Consider the following 19084-nt stretch of genomic DNA (forward strand, 5'->3'; position numbering starts at 1 on the left):
AAGATCCTGGCCTCTCGTATCGATGGCTGTGTGCCAGGGGCGATAGGGGAAGATCAGACGGAGAATTAATTATAATTGGGCAGCAAACATCGCTATAGTGAGGAAGTGGGTAGTGGGGGGAGGGGTCGGTGTGGGGGGGCTGATGAAGGCGGCCTCTTGCAGGGGTACGAGTTTGGTTATTGTTGACGGCGCCTCTGCCATTCTTGCCAGCTAAGTACTCCACGAGCCCAGTGGTGGTGGCGGCCCTGGGGGCTGTGGCGGCAGCATCTGAGGTTGTAAGGTACCTCGATGCGGGCACCGATTTGTGATAATTACAGGTTCGCAATGGGGGGGGTTGAACGTGAGGTTTCGGTTTCGGGGGTGGCGACAGGCAGGGATCGAGTGGTTTGGGGACCTGTCTGTGGGGGGCAGCTTTGCGAGTTTAGAGGAATATGAGATGCCCACTGGGAATGGGTTTAGATACTTCCAGGTCTGGAACTTTGTGAGGGAGCAGGTGCCATCCTTTCCCGGTTTACCAGCCTTGGGATTACAAGATAAGGTGCTATCGAGGGAAGAAGTGGGTAATGGTAGGGTGTCCAAAATTTATAAGGAGCGAATGGACTGGGAGGGAGGCCCGATAGAGGAAGTCAAACGGAAATGGGAGGAGGAACTGGGGGGGGGGGGGGGGGGGAATGGAGGCTGAGTTGTGGGGAGAGGCTCCGAGGAGGGTGAATGCCTCCTTGTCGTGTGTGAGGCTCCTTCTTATCTAGTTTAAGGTCGTTCATAGGGTGCACATGACGGTCACCAGGATGAACAGGTTCTTTGAGGGGGTAGAGGACAGCTTATGTGACTGTTACTCTGTAGTGGCAAAGCAATTAATTGATCAGCTCCTCATTACTATTAATCAATATTTGGAATTGTACTTTTGTGCACGTGTGTTATTTAACAGTATCCCCCACAGCCAAGTAGCCTATGAACATTCCTCGAAGAAAGACTTTGCTGGAGTGCAGAGGGTACCCACTCTAACATGAACTATGAAAGGGGGGAAGAATTGACATGAAACACACAAGTAAAGGGAGATATTTTTACTTTCATCAGTGCAAGCTCTGTTAAATAAAAATAAATCTTTAGACTGTTACAGCCTAAGCAATAAACTTGCACTTCTGCGTGGTAAAACAGCATATATAATACAGGCAGGTCATCTCTACAGCAAACTCAAATGAAGTCAGTTGTCGGAGAATGTGCTGATCAACCAGACAATTCTTAAAAGAAAATTAAGTAAAATGTACTGTGCATTAATACTCATGGATCTTCTGTGATATTATATCTACAAATAGTTTACAATCGTAAATACAAGTATGCAAGCCTCATAATGGAGCGCATCTATAAGAATTTAACCTATATCCAATGGCTCTGCTGAGCAAATGTTGTAGAATGCAATGGAAGTAAGCAAAGGTTTTCTTAAAACTATCCGTTAACTGGTCTCTGTTGCCATTTACTTTTGCAACAGATTTCTACAATATTGGGTGAGTGGCAGGCCATGCATCTTCAGTGTAGCAAAATAAACTGGTGACAGGCAACAGAAACAAGAGTTGCCAAAATCTAAGTGTATGCCTACACAGTGCTGAGTCAATAGCGGCATCAAGACTCCATGACCCACTTTGCTGATGGCTCACCAGTTTACTCAGTGAACAAATGCAGCCATATAAAGCAAGAGAGCCCCAGGTTTAGCTCACTGGGCTAAATCGCTGGCTTTTAAAGCAGACCAGCAGCATGGTTCGATTCCCGTACCAGCCTCCCCGGACAGGCGCCGGAATGTGGCGACTAGGAGCTTTTCACAGTAACTTCATTGAAGCCTACTCGTGACAATAAAGAGATTTTCATTTTTTTCAGGTTTGATCTCCAGTCTCAGTAGTGCAAAATGATCTTAACTGGTGCAATAATGTCCACTCGAGATTCTGTTCCTGAGTACCATCTATAACTGGTGTGACAGGTTGGTAAGGTTGGCAGTACTGCCTCCATTGTCAAGAAGGCTGAAATGAGTTATGTGTTGGAGGCTGTTTGATACTGAGAAAACAGTCAACATCTTTAGACAAAGCACAACATAGAAGAGGACAGATATAAAATGCGCTGCTCTAGGGGTTGCTTTACAAACCAAAAATAAGTCAAGATAAGTCAAAAACAATTTAGAATCTAGAACCTCCTCTGAGTGCTCTAGTTTCCTCCCACGGTCCAGAAATGTGCAGGTTAGGTGCATTGGCCATGTTAAATTGTCCTTTGCCCAAAGGTTAGATGGGGTTACGAAGGGGAGGGGGGGGGGGGGGGGGGTGGAGTGGACCTAGGTGGGGTGTTCTTTCTGATGGTCGGTGCAGTCTCGATGGGCTGAATGGCCTCCTTCCGCACTATAGGGATATTATGATTCTACAAGGATAGGGTGGTAAAGTGCTGTCTGCGTGCGTGGTAATCAACCCACACCACTTCCCAACTGCGCCCCACTGCGGAATTGACAAATGGTTATTGCTTTGGCTTTTTAAAAGATAAATTCTTTTTTTCCCCAATTAAGGGGCAACTTAGCGCGGCCAATCCACCTAACCTGCACATCTTTGTGCTGTGAGGTTGAGACCCATGCAGTCACAGGGAGAATGTGCAAACTCCACACAGACAGTGACCTGGGGCTGGGATCGAACCAGTGTCCCCAGTGCTGTGAGGCAGCAGTGTTAACAACTGTGTCGCCCCTGTTATTGTTTTAGTAATTGCTCTCATTTATTGGCACAGCAGAACCTATGCTTGGTTGTGTTCGGATTTCATGTGTTAGGGATTAATAAACTATTCAGGTTATTTTGATATATTGCTCTTTGCTTTGCAGATGCTGACAGGATAAAAAAGGATGGCCCATTTCTGCTTCCTTGCTGTGCGTGGGGATTTAGAGCTTTTTTATCTGGGTATTCCATGCAAGATTCCTCGGCACTGAAACAGGGAATCTTCAAACCACAGCAGCAGAATAAAATTAGCACTTCAAACAGAAGAAGCCAATTCCTCTTGGAAAGGGAAATTATCAGAGCATATACCTCCATCTTTCCATAGAATCCCCAGTGAGCCATTTGGCCCATTGATTCTGCACCGACCCTCTGAAAAGGTATTCAACCTAGGCCCACACCCCTCCCTATCCCCTTTACCCTGCGCATGGATCATTGCCAAACCACCTAACCAGCACATCCGAGGACTGTGGGAGGAAACCGGAGCACCAGGAGGAAATCCATGCAGACACAAGGAGAACGTTCAAACTCCACACAAGTCACCCAAGGTCCAAATTGAACCTGGATGTGAGGCAGCAGCGCGCACCACTGTGCCACGGGCTGCCCCTTGTTAATGAATGGCTGGCTAAGTCTAGAGTTTCGTACAGGACTCCCTTTTATGTCAATTCCTCAGTCCCACTACTCCCATTCATGAAATTGGTCTAATGCCGATCATGACATTAGCAGGCAGTTTCTAACCAGGAATCTAAAGTTTCGAACACTAACAGCTCAGATATCTCCTGGTGTAAAACATCCTGGGCAGTTCAGATGATTTTAATCACAGACTCAACACTCCAGTTTTTTTCCTTAATTGTCATGATTCATGCAATAGAGTTATCCAGATAGAAGGGTACTTAAATATCACATAAATCCGAGCATTAAAAAAATTCCACAAATCATAGACTTAAAGCATGAGTCACTACACACTGTGCAACATGCATGGTAAATGAGAGCATCTTTTGTGATGTGCAATGGGTAAAGAAACCTGACACCTGAATGCGCTTTATTCACAAAATGTCTAAATTGGGAAACATCTGAGTATTATTTTTAAAACCAACACCATTGGTTCTTAGTACTCCATGGGCCTATGATTGTGAAGAAGGAAAATTAACACTCTGAATCCTGTTTTTAAAAAAAAGTGACTTCATTAAAACATTCCCCTCTTTCTGTCACTTAAGATCTACTGCTCTGCTTCTCTGTAAATTTGCCATAAACTGGAAATGTAGCAAGAACGTGGACCCAGGGTAAGCAATAACTCACGGTAACCCAAAGCAATATTAATTGGGAGCTATGCAGAGAAACACTCCTGCAGCCTTCAGCCCTGCAAACTCACAGATTAATGGAGCAGCAAGGGGAAGAAATAGGAAAACCAGGAGTTTGTCTCTTTTTATGCTGACTCAGGATGGGATGTGGTGCTGCCGTTTAATATATAAATTAAATCAAGAGTGTCTCAGGTGAGGGGGAGCACGAAAGCGGCATGGTAGTGCAGTGGTTAGCACTGCTGGCTCACGGCGCCGTGCAACCGGGTTCGGTCCCAGGTCACTGTCCGTGTGGAGTTTGCACATTCTCCCCGTGTCTGCGTGGGTTTCACCCCCACAACCCAAAGATGTGCAGGGTAGGTGGATTGGCCACATTAAATTGTCTCTTAATTTAAAAAAAAAGTGTCTCAAGCTCAAGTAAATTTGATGCAGATATTAGATGTTGCTGGTCTTAACAATGCATTTTCGGTTCATACTTCCAATTCAGCTTGTGCCTCAGAATGTTCTTCACCTTCAGTTCGAATTTAAAAACACGTCAGTGTTTAAAAACTGGCAGTACAACAGTGGCAGCTTGGCTGTGATTGTTGGGGGGGGGGTCTCTTTTATTGCAGCACTACATCATTAGTTTTGCTGCTTTTAATGTCACACCACACTTTGTCTGCTCATCTCTCTGCTGTATGTTGGTGTCTCTGAACATCTGTGGCCAAAGTCAAGAAAAATCCCCTCAGAGTCAGCACCCATCGATTCCAAAATGTTGTCCCCTGCGCTGTCAGGACTGGGTGAGGCTGTACGTACCAAGGAGGGGCTACTTGACAATTTGAAAGCATTGCCTTGGTCAACTCTGTGATCCTGAAGTTGGAAAGAATCCTGCTGTTGGCTGATGATGGGTTCGCTCCTAGTCTTGCACTGGAGAAGTTCATTTATGGTTTGTATGCTAGCGCACTCTTGTTCTCCAGGCAAGTGCTTCCGTGCTGCTGTGGCAGTCAAGACAGACACTGGGTCGATAGTCGGGGTAGTGGCGCAGGAACTGAGATTTAAATAGCCTTCAGACTCGATGAAAGTCGTCATTTCTGATACCGAGTGCCTTCTGATACTGGTGCCATTGACCAAACTCCCTTCGCTTTCATATTCTGCGACTGGGGTCAACATCGGGTTGTTGTAGCTCTTCGAGCGGACCACTGGATTCTTCGTCAGAATTTCACTTGATTTGGAACAGCGTGGAAAGAATCGTTTCTCTGTCAAAGAGAAATATATAATTGATCCTTTTAACAACAACAACAACAATAGTAGTCAGCAAACCGAACAAGGCTACTGCCAAGATTGAGATTTAGGAGGGGAAATAAACAGCAAACCTGACTGCAAACTCACTAAAGCATACACAATGGTGTCCATTGAAATGGATCAATTCTGACAGACAAAATGAATGAATGCCAGTTCAAATGAGTGAGGCCTGACAGGTCTCAGCAGCACTTCAGGTTTCAGTGAGACAGTGGAACTGAAATGATAAAGTAGGCTATGATGTAGCTTCGTCGACTGGAATAATAATTTGTTCTTGCATTATTTTCACTCAACAACTCAATTTTATTACCATAAAATGACAAGTTGTTTATTAAAAGTATCATCTCCAGTTTGTTTTTCTTTAGGTCCCCTCTATGCTTGCTGAGCATTGGCAGAAGTTAGAGGGCTAGATTATCTATTGTAAGCTGTCTTACACAATAAATACAACACCATTAGCCTGTTAACAGACTCCCAAGAGCCAAAGGTGAATAGTATTATCATGACCAAATTACTAAAACAACACTTTAATATCGTTATTTATATCTTGTATTCAGTGAATAACCATATTCTCCAAACATCTCTTCCAATAGCATTCAACAGTACATTTCTATAATTTTCTTTTCTCCTTTTCTCAATATTTTATCATTTGTGATGGAAACCTGGTTATGACTACCTTACCCAGAAAACATGCTGAGTGTGTAACATGTTCGCCCCCCGTGTGCAGACCGTATGTTCCCAGGTACGGAGACACCACCTTCTGTATCAGCAACTCCAACCGCAGGTAATCCCCTGATGCACCCTTAGATTCATGAACCCCCTGCAATAAAAGAAGTCAGTTCACTAGACTGGCCATGCTGAGTCACCATTCGTAACTCTGAACAAGAGAAAACTGATAACTGAATTAGGCTTTCCCTTAAGTTCGTTGTTGCTGTTGAGAATGGAGGAGAATATCATTGTTATTGATGGCTTTGTTTTTGCATACAATGCTCTGTCACAGTTCTGTAAAAAATTATCTTTACCATCGTTAGAAGTATGTATTTTTAAAAAGAATTTTAATAAACTGTAATCCCATTAAGATAATGGAAAGACTGCCAGCCAGCAGAATATAACTTGAATTGTGCCCCAAGTGGGATGAAAAGGAACACTCAACTTCCACAGGAGCATAAAAACTTCATCTTCTGTTGATTTTTTTACATTATTACTCTTCAAAAGTTTGAGATGAATTTAATTACCTGTTTTACAGCATAATAACTACAGCAGACATGACAATCAAATTCCTCTGGAACATACAGCCAGCAAGATTTTGTCTCACAAATTTTCTTACCAAGTCAGAGCAGAGAGAATGGAAGCTTATACTGAAAGCATGCAAGAGCTGTCCCTCTTTCTCTGATGTATTGTGCATGGATATTGGAGAGAGAAAATCTACTGCAAACCAAGATCTTTTGGGATACAAAGTGAAAATCCACTACAAACAGCTACACCCAGGAAGACAACTGAATAAAGCGGTTGCAGCAGTATCGAGAGCTGCCAAAGGACAGTTAACTGTATATTACAGTAACTTCATTGCAGTGTTAATGTAAGTCTACTTGTGACAATAAAGATTATTATTTGATTGTTTATTTTCTTCACAAACTGTAAAAAATCTTTAAGTCTACACTTGTATTCTACATCTGCATTAGTGTGTGGGGAGCCTATAGAACATGTGTCACATATGAATGAGGGTTACGATTTATCTAGATTTTTAAAAAATTTGGGAAGTATGGTCAATAAACTTACCTTGTTCTTTGAATTAAACTCAGAAAACATCTCTGTTTAATTCTCTATAATCTGAAAGTGTACATCATGGGACTCCTGAAGCATTGGCAAAGCAAATCCTCGTTAAATTCACAACATAACCCTGCTACAGCCAGACCTGGAGTGGTAAATCAGGGCAGCCAAACTCCAGCCCCCCTCATGAGGGAGTTCTCAACTTCAGTTGAGCTTCTCTGTGAGCAGCAGAGAACGCGAATGACAGGAATATGCTTGAAGGAGAAGTGAGGAGGCTGCAGCCATGTAGTCTGCGTTTGTGATGTTTGAGGTAATCATGACCTTATTTTCACCTAGTGTGGGATTACATTGACTGGGATGGATGACACACTGTTATGCTAAAGACTGCACGAAGCAGTTATCTGCAATGTTCATTAACAGTGCAGGAGTTGCGACTAGGGGCTTTTCACAGTAACTCCATTTGAAGCCTACTTGTGGCAATAAGCGATTTTCACTTCATTTCATTTCAGGAATGGCGAAAACATGCCTTAATGTGGATCAGGCAAAATGTGGCCAGCTTGCAGCTGAAAATACTGCTATGCCCACGCAAATATCTTGGATTGGATTTGTTTATTGTCACGTGTACAGAGGTAAAGTGAAAAGTATTTTTCTGCGAGCAGCTCAAGCAGATCATTTACTACATCGAAATAAAATAAAATAAAAAAGAAAATACATAATAGGGCAACACAAGGTATACAATGTAAATACATAGATACTGGCAATGGGTGAGGCATATAGGAGTGTAGTATTAATCAGGTCAGTCCATAAAAGGGTTGTTTAGGAGTCTGGCAACAGAAGGGAAGAAGCTGTTTTTGAATCTGAGCTGTTTTTGAACCTTCTACAAGAGAGGTCAAACATAGTAACCCACAACTACAGAACTGAGATAAAAATGGTGGAAAGCCCAAATTCTGCTTGAAAGGATCTACTGTCACAATGGCTCTGTCAGAGTCAGCACCTACAATGGTGGAAAAACATTTACAGCACACAGAAAAGTAGAAAGCAATATATTATAAGTTTGAAATAAGAATTTCATTGGAGTTGATACTGGCCAGAATATGATTACTTCAGATTTAACTACCATCTTTCAAATATTTAACATGTTCACTATGGATTTGAAAGGATTTCTCTTTTCTCTACACATGCACCACATCAATATATACCTGTCCCCTGACGCTGAAGTGTAACTATGGCTCAGTGTGGAGATACACCGATCAAACTTTTACGCTAACATGATTCAGTTTTTAACCCCTGCAAGCGTTCCTGGCTTTTGCACAGTGTGAGGGCAAACATTGGATATTGGGTCGATTTTTAATGTGCAGAAATATGTTTACATTTGGGGCACTGATGGAGGTCAGAACCACTGCCTGCTTACTCAAGTTAGCAAACAGTTGGCAACTATAACAACTGAACTTGTAAAATGCTGAAGTACAAGCTGTCATAAACTTGAATTTCTCGGCCTATAATTAGATTGAGTGCTTCTCTGCTAATGGCTTATAAACTTTTTTCTAGCGATTTTATGCTGTTTAAGATGATCGCGGTACAGTGATAGAATTTCTCTTCTTTGTACTCAGTTTTTATAACTGACACTCCTGAGGCCAAGTTTAACATGAATCATATGCATGTCAAATATACCTCAGAGATAGTCTCCAACATGTCGCTACTCCATGGTCAGATGTACGTTGTGCTGAACTACTGTAGCTTTTCTGACATTATCCATCCTTGGTGCCTGAATAAAGGCTCTTTATAGTTTAATGACAATTGTGACTAACCATGCACAATTTGCACCGGGGACACTTGCTCTATGGGAAAACTGAAGAAACTGATTTCACTAAGAGGTGTAGAAGAATTTTGATCTCAAACAATAGAACATAGAACAGTACAGCACAAAACAGGCTATTCGGCCCTCGATGTTGTGCCGAGCAATGATCACCCTACTCAAACCCACGTATCCACCCTATACCCGTAATCCAACAACCCCCCCCTTAACCTTACTTTTTAGGACACTACGGGCAATTTAGCAAGGTCAATCCACCTAACCCGCACATCTTTGGACTGTGGGAGGAAACCGGAGCACCCGGAGGAAACCCACGCACACACGGGGAGGACGTGCAGACTCCACACAGACAGTGACCCAGCCGGGAATCGAACCTGGGACCCTGGAGCTGTGAAGCATTTATGCTAACCACCATGCTACCGTGCTACCCACGTGCTATTCTGTAGAATAGCTGTAAACCCAATTCCTTACAAAACATATACACTTTGCCAAGGCCCGAACATGTGTTCATAAACCATGTGAAGAAACAATACCCTCAAAAACATTTAGATGAGGTAGAATTTCTGAAACTCCGCCTCACAACTATTTGTCAACTTCCTGCATCCAGGGCTTCAGAGATCAGAAACGTAGACAACGGTATCAGAATTTTGCAGTTTACTTTTTAAAACCCTTGGCATATAACTACCTGACACCCCAGCTACAGAAATGGGGGATATCCCAAAGATGTGCTGGGGAATCCCTCTCGGAGGTTCCCAGGTAAATGTTTACACAGCAATTGACCAGAAACGCGAACTTCCCTTCGACATCTGACCTACCAATTTAAATCACTAACTTTGGATGGTTCTGCCTGTGTTACACTAATAGTTACTCTGAAAGTCAAAAGAAATAAAGGCATCAACTTCATCGTAACTATTTAAAATACCCAGACTAGTCCCCACAAGGGGCACCCCCTATGATGGCTGATCCTGACCCCAACCCCTCCTGATGTCAGACCCCCCAACGATGTCCAACCCCTTATCACACCCCAAATCCCATTCACTTACCTACTCTATGGCCAGTTATTTTCAATGGGGCCTTTAAATCCACTTGCTTAAGGCAGCTAATTCTGTAGAAAAGTTGTATCCGCCTTTGCTCAGGGACCCGCTGTGCTGCCGGAATCTCACCTGGTCTGAATCAGGAAGGTAGGGCGAGACAGGTACTTAAGAAATTTAGTGCAGGTAAGTGGGTACAGAGTGGCAATCTGACACTAATTGCCACTTGAAGAAGTCCTCAAATGTTGAAGGACCCTAGTTGCAAACACGTGGTTCAAGAAAATTGCAGAGTGTAAAAAATATATTTGTAACAGAACATTACACAAATTAAACTTTTGCTTTGTGTCCTGCAAATACCAACAGACAACAAGAATAAAACAAACGCAGCCACATCTGACCTCTGCAATGGTCGAGATTGGTGAAGATCTCATAAAATGGGAGAAGTTTTAACTGGCAACATTTCCAGGCCATTAGAACAGGCACTCATTGCCTGCATCTTGTTTGAGGGCCATTTCAGTCTGAAAGGGGCTGTGTCATTAGATTTTGAAACGTGAACATCAGTCACTTCACTCTCAGTCAAATTGACTATGAATGAAAGGAATGACAGTGAGATTTTTACAATTACTTTAATCACGGCCGCAGTGGTGCTTTAAAAAGGATGGTGCTACTCTACTGAAATATTCCGATTTATTAAATTCCTCGTAGGAAAGCTTTATTCTTTCTCATTGCTGTAAAGCATTACAAGCAAAAATGGTAGAATTGTACAGTGACCATATAGTAATTAAAATAGGAACTGCCTCCTTATTGGTCGAGAGCAGTGCATGCGTTGTACACTGTAAAGAAATGTTGAAATCTCAGGGATTTCAATTTATAATGAACGTGAGACATTAGTCAAGAAAATAGTGATAACAGATTTAGCACTTGCTCTATTGGACGTACTGAGAAAATAAGTGCCTCTGTGCCGTGCACAACAAAACCTTTATTAAAGTCTGGGTACCGACTTGGAAACCATGGACTGTGCTGAAGTTCTAAACGAGCAGTGGGAAGTTACCAGACTGTACAGTATGGAAATCATGAACAGACATCTTTTTTTTTGTTTTTATAAATTTAAGAGTACCCAATTCATTTTTTCCAATTAAGGGGCAATTTAGCATGGCCAATCCACCTAGCCGGCACATCTTTGGGTTGTGGGGGTCAAACCCACGCAGACACGGGGAGAATGTGCAAACTCCACACGGACAGTGACCCAGAGCCGGGATCGAACCTGGGACCTCGGCGCCGTGAGGCAGCAAGGCTAACCCACTGCGCCACCGTGCTGCCCCATGAACAGACATCTTAAACTTGAAGACCATAGAGGAACATTCCTCGAGGGCGGCTGCGTCATCTATTATGAGTGCACCCAAGGATTCATCTGCTTCTTTTGCACCAAAACATGCTTTCTTACGATACACACCTGGCAAACCTTCAGATGCTGATTAACAGTTTTGTATGGTACAAGAAAAGAACACATCCTTGAATAAAGATAGCATGATGAAGTCTCATCACTTTATCCACGAACCTTTATATATTTCTGGCTGCGCACATCACATATACACAGCATTGGTATCACTTAGGGATCCTCTAACAGTTCAGTAAATTAATCCAGTAAATCGCTCACCCACACAAACCAGGGGAGTGTCAGGTTTAATCCCTGCCCTGTGCCAAATCCGTTAGCTTCCTGTGGTAGGGAGAGAAACACTGCAGATAGCCTCAGGAAAAGAGAGTTACGCTTCCTGCTCTCAATCAAGAATGTCAGCGGCAAGTGTAAATGTGTCGTTGGAGGAAAGAATTGAGCACAATTGTGTCATCGCAACTCGCCCTCCCTTTCCCAGTTCCCTGCCCTTTCTAAAGATTATACAGTCCGAAATATTTAACTTTGAAATGGCTATTACATTATGCACTTTAAGCTGCATCTGTATACAGAACTCTTAATTGGGTAACTCGCCCCATTCACCTTGCTGACCTGTTCCTCACACTTTCTGACTTAACTGAGCGGATTTTCCAATGTTACGCATTTCCCCCCTGCTTTTTTTGCTACTGATTAAAGCCAATGAGAGAGGCAGATAAAGAGGATTCCAGACCCTACCATCAGGCAGAAGATACAGAAGTCTGAGGACCCACACATCCAGACATGGGAACAGCTTCTTTCATACAGCTACAGGACTCAACTCACCCTCAGACTGATCTTTTCTCTGTAAGAACACTATTCACGATGTCCTATGCTGTCCTGGCTCATGTATTTGCTTTGTTTGGCTCCTTGTTCCGCACTGTAACCAACCACCGTTTGTCGATGTACCATTTGTCATTGCACTCGGTCGATTATTCTTTTTCTGTCTACTATGTGCTTACTGTGTACGTTCCCTTGGCAACAGAAAAATACTTTGGTTCGTGACAATAAATCAAATAAAATATGAAAGGAATGTAAATAGGCTCAATGGACGAGCTGATTGTGACAAAGTGGCAACACAATTGCAAAGCGATTTGGAGTGAACAGTTAAGAGAGGAACACGACTGTGGAACACTTCCAGAGAAATGGTAGCTGCACTGGACGATGGCGTTGACAGCCCAATGCATAAGGAAGATCAAAATACCTTTGTTCCTGGTCAGAGTCGGGTGGCTTATTGTGGAGTATAGCCTAGTGCAGCAAGACCAAAGAGAGATTACTCGCCTGAAATTTTGAAATGTGGTCAATCTGATTGAATTGGACTTCGCTGCCAAAATGACCAACATTGAAATGGACACTAATTACATGAATAACATATCAGTCTTTACTTTAAAACAAAGACAGCTACTGGGCTGAATTTTCATTTTGGGGACAACGTCCTGACATCATGGTCATTTCTGGATTCTGACCCTGCATTGTGTTGGTGCCTGACACAATTTGCAAGATGATAGTCAGCGAACAGCCAAATGGTATATTTGCTATCCAATGGTGAGCATGCTTCCAAGCCGGACGAGCCAACAGGAGGGCCACTTGCCAAGATGGGCATACTGATGTAGGCAGATGAAAGAGAGGGTGCCTCAACATGGAGGCAATGTCACACGAATCTTCAAAATGCTCAAATTTTTTAAAAGTGGCCACAGGTGCCAGAGCGTCACTGGGAAGGGTAAATTCCTTCACGGGTGACCTGTGGCTGCAGTTATGTCCTACAGTTATTGTGACTGCCGATTGCAGGCATGGGGGGCGGAATTCTCCGCTCCCTCAAAAAATCGGGAAGGCCGTCGTGAACTCGGCCGAGTTTCACGGCGGCCTCGGAGGCCGCTCCTCTCACCTTATTCAGCCCCCACCCGGGGGGGCTAGGAGCGGCGCTCCGTAACTCTTGGCCGCTGGGCCTTGACGCTTGTGTCAAGGCTGCGTGCCAAGAATGACGCGGCCGGCGCGCCTAAGTGACGTCAGCCGCGCATGCGCAGGTTGGCCGGCTCCAACCCGCACATGCGTGGCTGACGTCACGACGGCTCAAACCCGCTCATGCGCGGTTGCCGTCTTCCCCTCCGTCTTCCCCACGCAAGACGTGGCGGCTTGATCTTGCGGGACGCCGGAGGGGAAAGAGTGCGTCGCTTGGAGACGCCGGCCCGACGATCGGTGTCCCCTCCCGAGCACGGTCGTGGTGCTCACTCCCCTCTCCGCCCCCCACAAGCTTCAAACCAGCTTTTGGCGCCATGTTCACGATGGCAGCGACCAGGTGTGGTTGCCGCCGTCGTGAACCGGTCGCGAATGGCAGGCCGCTCGGTCCATCCGGGCTGGAGAATCGCCGGTCGCCGTGAAAAACGGCGAGCAGCGATTCTTCCGAGCGGGGGGTGGGAGAATCGCGGGGGGCGTGTCGTGAGTCGCCCGGCCCTTCCACGATTCTACCACCCGGTGTGGGCAGCGGAGAATCGCGCCCGGGGGACTTTAACGATGGCGTGCTGGTCCCATCCCCACCTATGGTCACTTGCCTGGGCAGTGCCTCCATTTATCGGTCATGATTTGGCTTCAGTAGAGCCCCCTCCCCCCCCCCCCCCCACCTCCCCCAATCCCCCATCCTCCATGATGACTGAAAAATTCTGCCTGTCGTTTCTGTCCAAAATCTATTTAGTCCCTCAAATTCTCAAACTTACTCTTCCCTGCACTATAAATGCCGTAACTTGAATGGGAGAGAGAGCGGCACGGTAGAGCAGAATGTAGCACTGCTGCCTCAAGGAGCCGAGGACCCGGGCTCCACCACGGGTCACTGACTGTGAGGAGTTTGCACAATCTACCCGTGTCTGCGTGGGTCTCACTCCCACAACCCAAACATATGCAGAGTAGGTGGATTGACCACGCTAAATTGCCCTTAATTGGGGAAAAAAATAAATAAGTGGGTACTCTAAATTTATTTTTAAAAATGGGAATGTGTGTGCATATGCACACAAGGATATGGAGCCTGAACACAGTGTTCCACAAAACCGGTGTATAATCAGCATTTGCGTGGTGACCCTGAAGGTTTCTGCTTTCGTTCATCCAGGTAAATGCACGTGCTGGGAATCAGGACCACAGGTGTGTCTCATTAGTACAGCACTAATTAATGTCTGCTTTCCCCCTTTGGCCAAAATATCCCACTCAACATCTCGACAGACATTTACAGGAGGAAAGGAATTAGTTAGCAAAAAATATTTTGCTTTATCCTGCCAAATCGAAGAGTTACCATGGATTTGTAATTGCTCCAACTTTCTATTAATCACAACCGCACCAGTTTTAAGATGATGCCTGTGTTGAGGGCTGTCCACTTCTTCTACACTGAAGTAAAATAGATATTGAATGTGCATGCCCTTTACTACCTCACAGTCCTTTCAGTAGAGACACAATCATTTCACCATAGAAACTGCAGCAAAGCCTATTCTAATGGAGGAAGGCTTTGTACATAAAGAAAAGAGAGCTGCACCAGTGAAAGACACAAGTGTTAAAAAGCCTGATTTCCCTGGCTGCACACAAAGGTGTCTGTGTGAGAGAACAGTGAGGGGCCTGCAAATATTCCCTCAATCTCTGCCAAGCTCTCTCCGAGATTAATTGTGAGGAACAATATAATATGCAGCTCAAAGGCACTGATGACTTTTGCCCGTTTCATGCTTACCGTGGATTGTAGCTGTGTTTAACACTACCCTGACCAGGGGTGACAGGAGACGCTTGGGCAGGCCCGGGGGGGGGGGGGGTTGTAGTGCATGGTGCAAAAGGTTAACAATTTGCACCTCCAGGTCACTGAAGTTTTAATATAAAAGCTTGGATTTTGTGCTTCAGACCTGCTGATTTCTCTATTGGATGGATTTCCCTTTACCCAAAGTCAATTTGGAATCTAAGGGGATCAAAACAGGGGATCTCCAGGCATCCAGCAACAGTGATGACATCAAGCAAGGTAAGCAGTCAATCATATTGCAGCATTCTCAAAGACAGCAAATCAGCAAGAAAAATGCACCGATTATCCGTCACTTTTTTAAATAAAGTTTACAGAAATTGGAACATTACATTGGAAGCTATAATATCATATAAACAAACCTTTAAAATCTTGGAATCATCAGACTGATAAAAACTGACACTACATGAATATATGCAATTAGTTATCAAGGCTAGAGACATCTTTAGCAGTAATTAGAACTTTGTACACTGTTAAAAACCTAGCTATATCTCATTAATAAATTGCCACATGGTTATTAATAGCAATATTACACTGTAAAAAAAGGAAGTGCTCATCAGCATAGTGATTTCTAACTGATTTCAGTTTGTGGGAACTTGAACAATAAGCCCCACGGAGTTCAGAATCACAGACTGAAACTTCCGGATTTCTGCATTTAACTTCCATGTCGGACTCCAGAAGTCGCCGCCAGTTTCAGACGAGAAATGATGGTGAACATTGACAGTTTTGCCAGCACGATTATGGCAAAATCTGTACCGCAATCTGTGTATAAATGGTTAAAAAAAAATGCTGGATTCACTTGGGACTCCTGGAATCCTCTGAACAGGAATATTACGCCCAAGTACAGCTGTGTTTTGTACCATTGTAAATCTTGCTGCCCAGCTTGAACTAACAGGATACAGATGTGTGTGCGAGCAATGAGGTACGGGCCTCCCGAGAACGCTACAAGGTGTAATGAAACAATGAAGTGCACAGGCAGCAGTGGAGTGGCTAAATCCTCCACTGGAATATGGCACCATGAGAGCAATGTTCTCATCACTGTGCGACGTTTAAGTGTACAGACCAGCAGAAAGCTCAGAGCGCAGGCAGACAATTTGCTCCCTATCCACTGGAAATGCCGCTTGAGGTGGCAAATACATGACAGCAGCCCAGGCAGTTCTCTATCTGGCCTGACTTGGTTCTGGCTGTAGAAAAGTGCGTCAGGACATCAGTACAGCGTCAGACATTGAAATTCACTCAAATTCGCTGCTTCTCTTTCCCTTTACGTGGTGTCAGAAGACCTGTTTCCCACAACCTAAGCATGCCAGCTCATTTACATGCCTCTCCCATGTCAATATTAGCAGCATTCTGTGATTTACGTGCAACAGAAGGCTCGCTTGTTGTGAGAAGTTCAGCTTTGTCTGTTCTTAAACCCTCTCGTGCTGGACGCTGCTATATTCTCCCTGCGAAGGAGTCACTGGAGGGCATTCTGAGGCAGACCACAGGGTTTCAAACTGACTAGTGCAATGCGAGCTGCTTATCAATGGGACCCTGGCCTGAGCGGATTTCTGAAATTTTCCAAATGTTCCTGTACGCTATTGTAATACATTTCCCACAGTTCTCCTTGTGGCTGACACTGCTTCCTGTGCAAGACCAGCAGGGACGGGATTTCCTGTAATAAACTATTAAAATTACTCCGTAATACCCAAAATGCAGGCCCACCTGCTACAAACTCCCTTCACCGTGACCCTCACCCCTCACTCGATAGCCAGAAAGCACGGTGCAAACCTCAATATTTCAGAGAGGTTAAAGCTTAAAAAAGTACCACACAATTCGGCTTTCAGTCTGTGGTTTAATCACCATCACACCCCCACTCGACTACCCCACCCCACAACTCCAGAGACCTTTGGTTGGCGGGGTCTTGAGGCACACCGTGGCAACATGTTCTTTAGGCGTCCTGCGCTGTGACACGCAGCCAAATGGCCGCTCTTAAAAATGAAGTGAGGGACGAGCCAGTCTGCCTCATTCAAAACTTTAGGTGGACCCAGGACATCTCTAGGTGCAAACCAAGCTCCAAAGCGGTTTAACCCCAGCCCTACCATTGGGTAAAGGATAGAAAACTGGCTAAATGCACCCTATTTTCTGATATTTACACCTAGAAAACTGTGTGGTCGGTAAGGAAAATAGTCCCTGTTGTGTTTGTGGTGAACTTAAGGCAGGCAATCACTGTAACATTCTCCTGTAACATTGGGAAGCAATGTGTCATAGCCGTTCAAGTCTGGTAGCCTCCTCAAACTTACTGTCCATGTCAACGCATCAAGAATGGTCATTCAGCAGCGCACTAGGTTGGCAGTGGTGCCAACGGCTTTACATTGAGTCACCACCCTTAAGGTAGAACTGGTAAGACATGAAAACAGAAAGAGGTTAAAATTCAATTATTTCCCTGTTTTTAAATTAATATAAAACCTTTGCTGACAATGTGGAACCGGTTTGTCCCCCCACCCCCCCCCAAACAAGACATCACCTAAAAATAATCATCGCAGTCCTTCCATTCAGGGAAACTTGCTAATCGTGGTTATTTAGGTGAATGCTTGTGATGCAGACAGCAATGATGGACTGTAAATAAGTGCATATGGGGAGATGCAAGATTAAGTCCACACCAAAGAGACAAGAAAAGGCCCATTTCTCAATCCATTTCTTTATGACAACTCTTAAAACTGCAGGTTGCCCTCTGCCAACTGCACAGCCATGTACGTAGGTTTGAATAACGTGCACAAACCAAATACCAGCGGAATTCCAATGCTTCTGCCAAGAGAAGCTACTTCGATGTGTGAATCAAAAGAGTACTGAAGTAAATTCTGTGGGGTCCTGCAGTTACTCCAGTATGCACTCAAAGCAGAACGGCAATTCTTTATAAGGCTTACATTAACACTGCAATGAAGTTACTGTGAAAATCCCCAAGTCGCCACACTCTGGCGCCTGTTCGGGTACACTGAGGGAGAATTCAGAATGTCCAATTCACCTAACAAGCACGTCTTTCAGGACTAACCGGAAACCGGAGCACCCGGAGGAAACCCATGTAGACATGGGGAGAACATGCAGACTCCGCACAGACAGTGACCCAAGATGGGAATCGAACCTGGGACCCTGGCACTGTGAAGCAACAGTGATAACCACTGTGCTACTAAACAACACCGACTGCAAAACTGCAATATGACAAGGCGGAGCATGCAAATTCCACGGAAGCAGTATCATCATAGGTTCGCATGTTAATCACTCAGGCTTAAAAAGGAACTGGAGGGAGTTATGCTTTACCGAAGAGATTATGGGTTTGATTTTGCACTGTCCCTCTCTCCACCTCCAACCTGTGTGCTTTGGGGGAGGGGAGTTGAAGGGGCACGTCAAATAGCTAGCCCACTGCCATTACCCGGTTCCCATAACATTGGAGGTGGGAAGCCAGCCTGCCATTTAAAAAAAAAATCAATGCCAATCGAGCTTGTTGGCAATGCAACTGACCCAAATATTATGCTGCCTAGGCCATTATGTACATATGAATTAGGAGCAGGAGTAGGCCACTCGGCCCCTCGAACCTGCTCTGCCATTCAATAAGATCATGGCTGATCTGATTGTAACTTTGACCCCCTTTTTTCCTACCCACAATAACCATTTTAGATTGCCCCACAAGGGGGAACATTTGGTTTACGTTTATTTTATCAATCCCTTTTAGTATTTTATATACCTCGATTAGATCCCCTCTCATGCTTCTAGACTCCAGCGAGTATAAGCCCAAACTGTTTAATCTCTCCTAATACCCTTTCATCCCCGGAATCAATCTGGTGAACCTCCTCTGAAATGCCTCCAATGCCACCACATCCTTCCTCAAATAAGGAGACCAAAACTGAACCCAATACTCCAGACGTGGTCTCACCAACACCCTGTACAATTGCAACAACACTTTCGACTTTCATACTCCAGTCCTTTTAGCAATAAAAACTAA

The 19084-nt window shown here is 44.5% G+C and overlaps 1 protein-coding gene and 1 long non-coding RNA gene across 3 annotated transcripts in view; one reads left to right on the plus strand and one right to left on the minus strand.

The window, feature by feature from the left end:
- Positions 1–6888, plus strand: part of LOC119954706 — a 112206-nt gene extending 105318 nt beyond the window's left edge. The window contains exon 3 of the long non-coding RNA XR_005458302.1: positions 6555–6888. This is a non-coding gene — a long non-coding RNA (uncharacterized LOC119954706). The remainder of the gene's footprint in view (positions 1–6554) is intronic.
- LOC119954704 (proline-rich protein 5-like) overlaps positions 3516–19084 on the minus strand; it is a 134253-nt gene continuing 118684 nt past the window's right edge. For both annotated transcript variants that reach the window (XM_038780184.1, XM_038780183.1), the window contains 2 exons: positions 5990–6128; positions 3516–5268 (listed from right to left, as the gene is read on the minus strand). In XM_038780184.1, coding sequence (XP_038636112.1) covers positions 4676–5268; positions 5990–6128 — 732 coding nt within the window. In that variant the 3' untranslated portion in view covers positions 3516–4675. The remainder of the gene's footprint in view (positions 5269–5989; positions 6129–19084) is intronic.

The sequence above is a fragment of the Scyliorhinus canicula genome, chromosome 20 (genome assembly GCF_902713615.1).
Source record: "Scyliorhinus canicula chromosome 20, sScyCan1.1, whole genome shotgun sequence".
Lineage (NCBI taxonomy): Eukaryota > Metazoa > Chordata > Chondrichthyes > Carcharhiniformes > Scyliorhinidae > Scyliorhinus > Scyliorhinus canicula.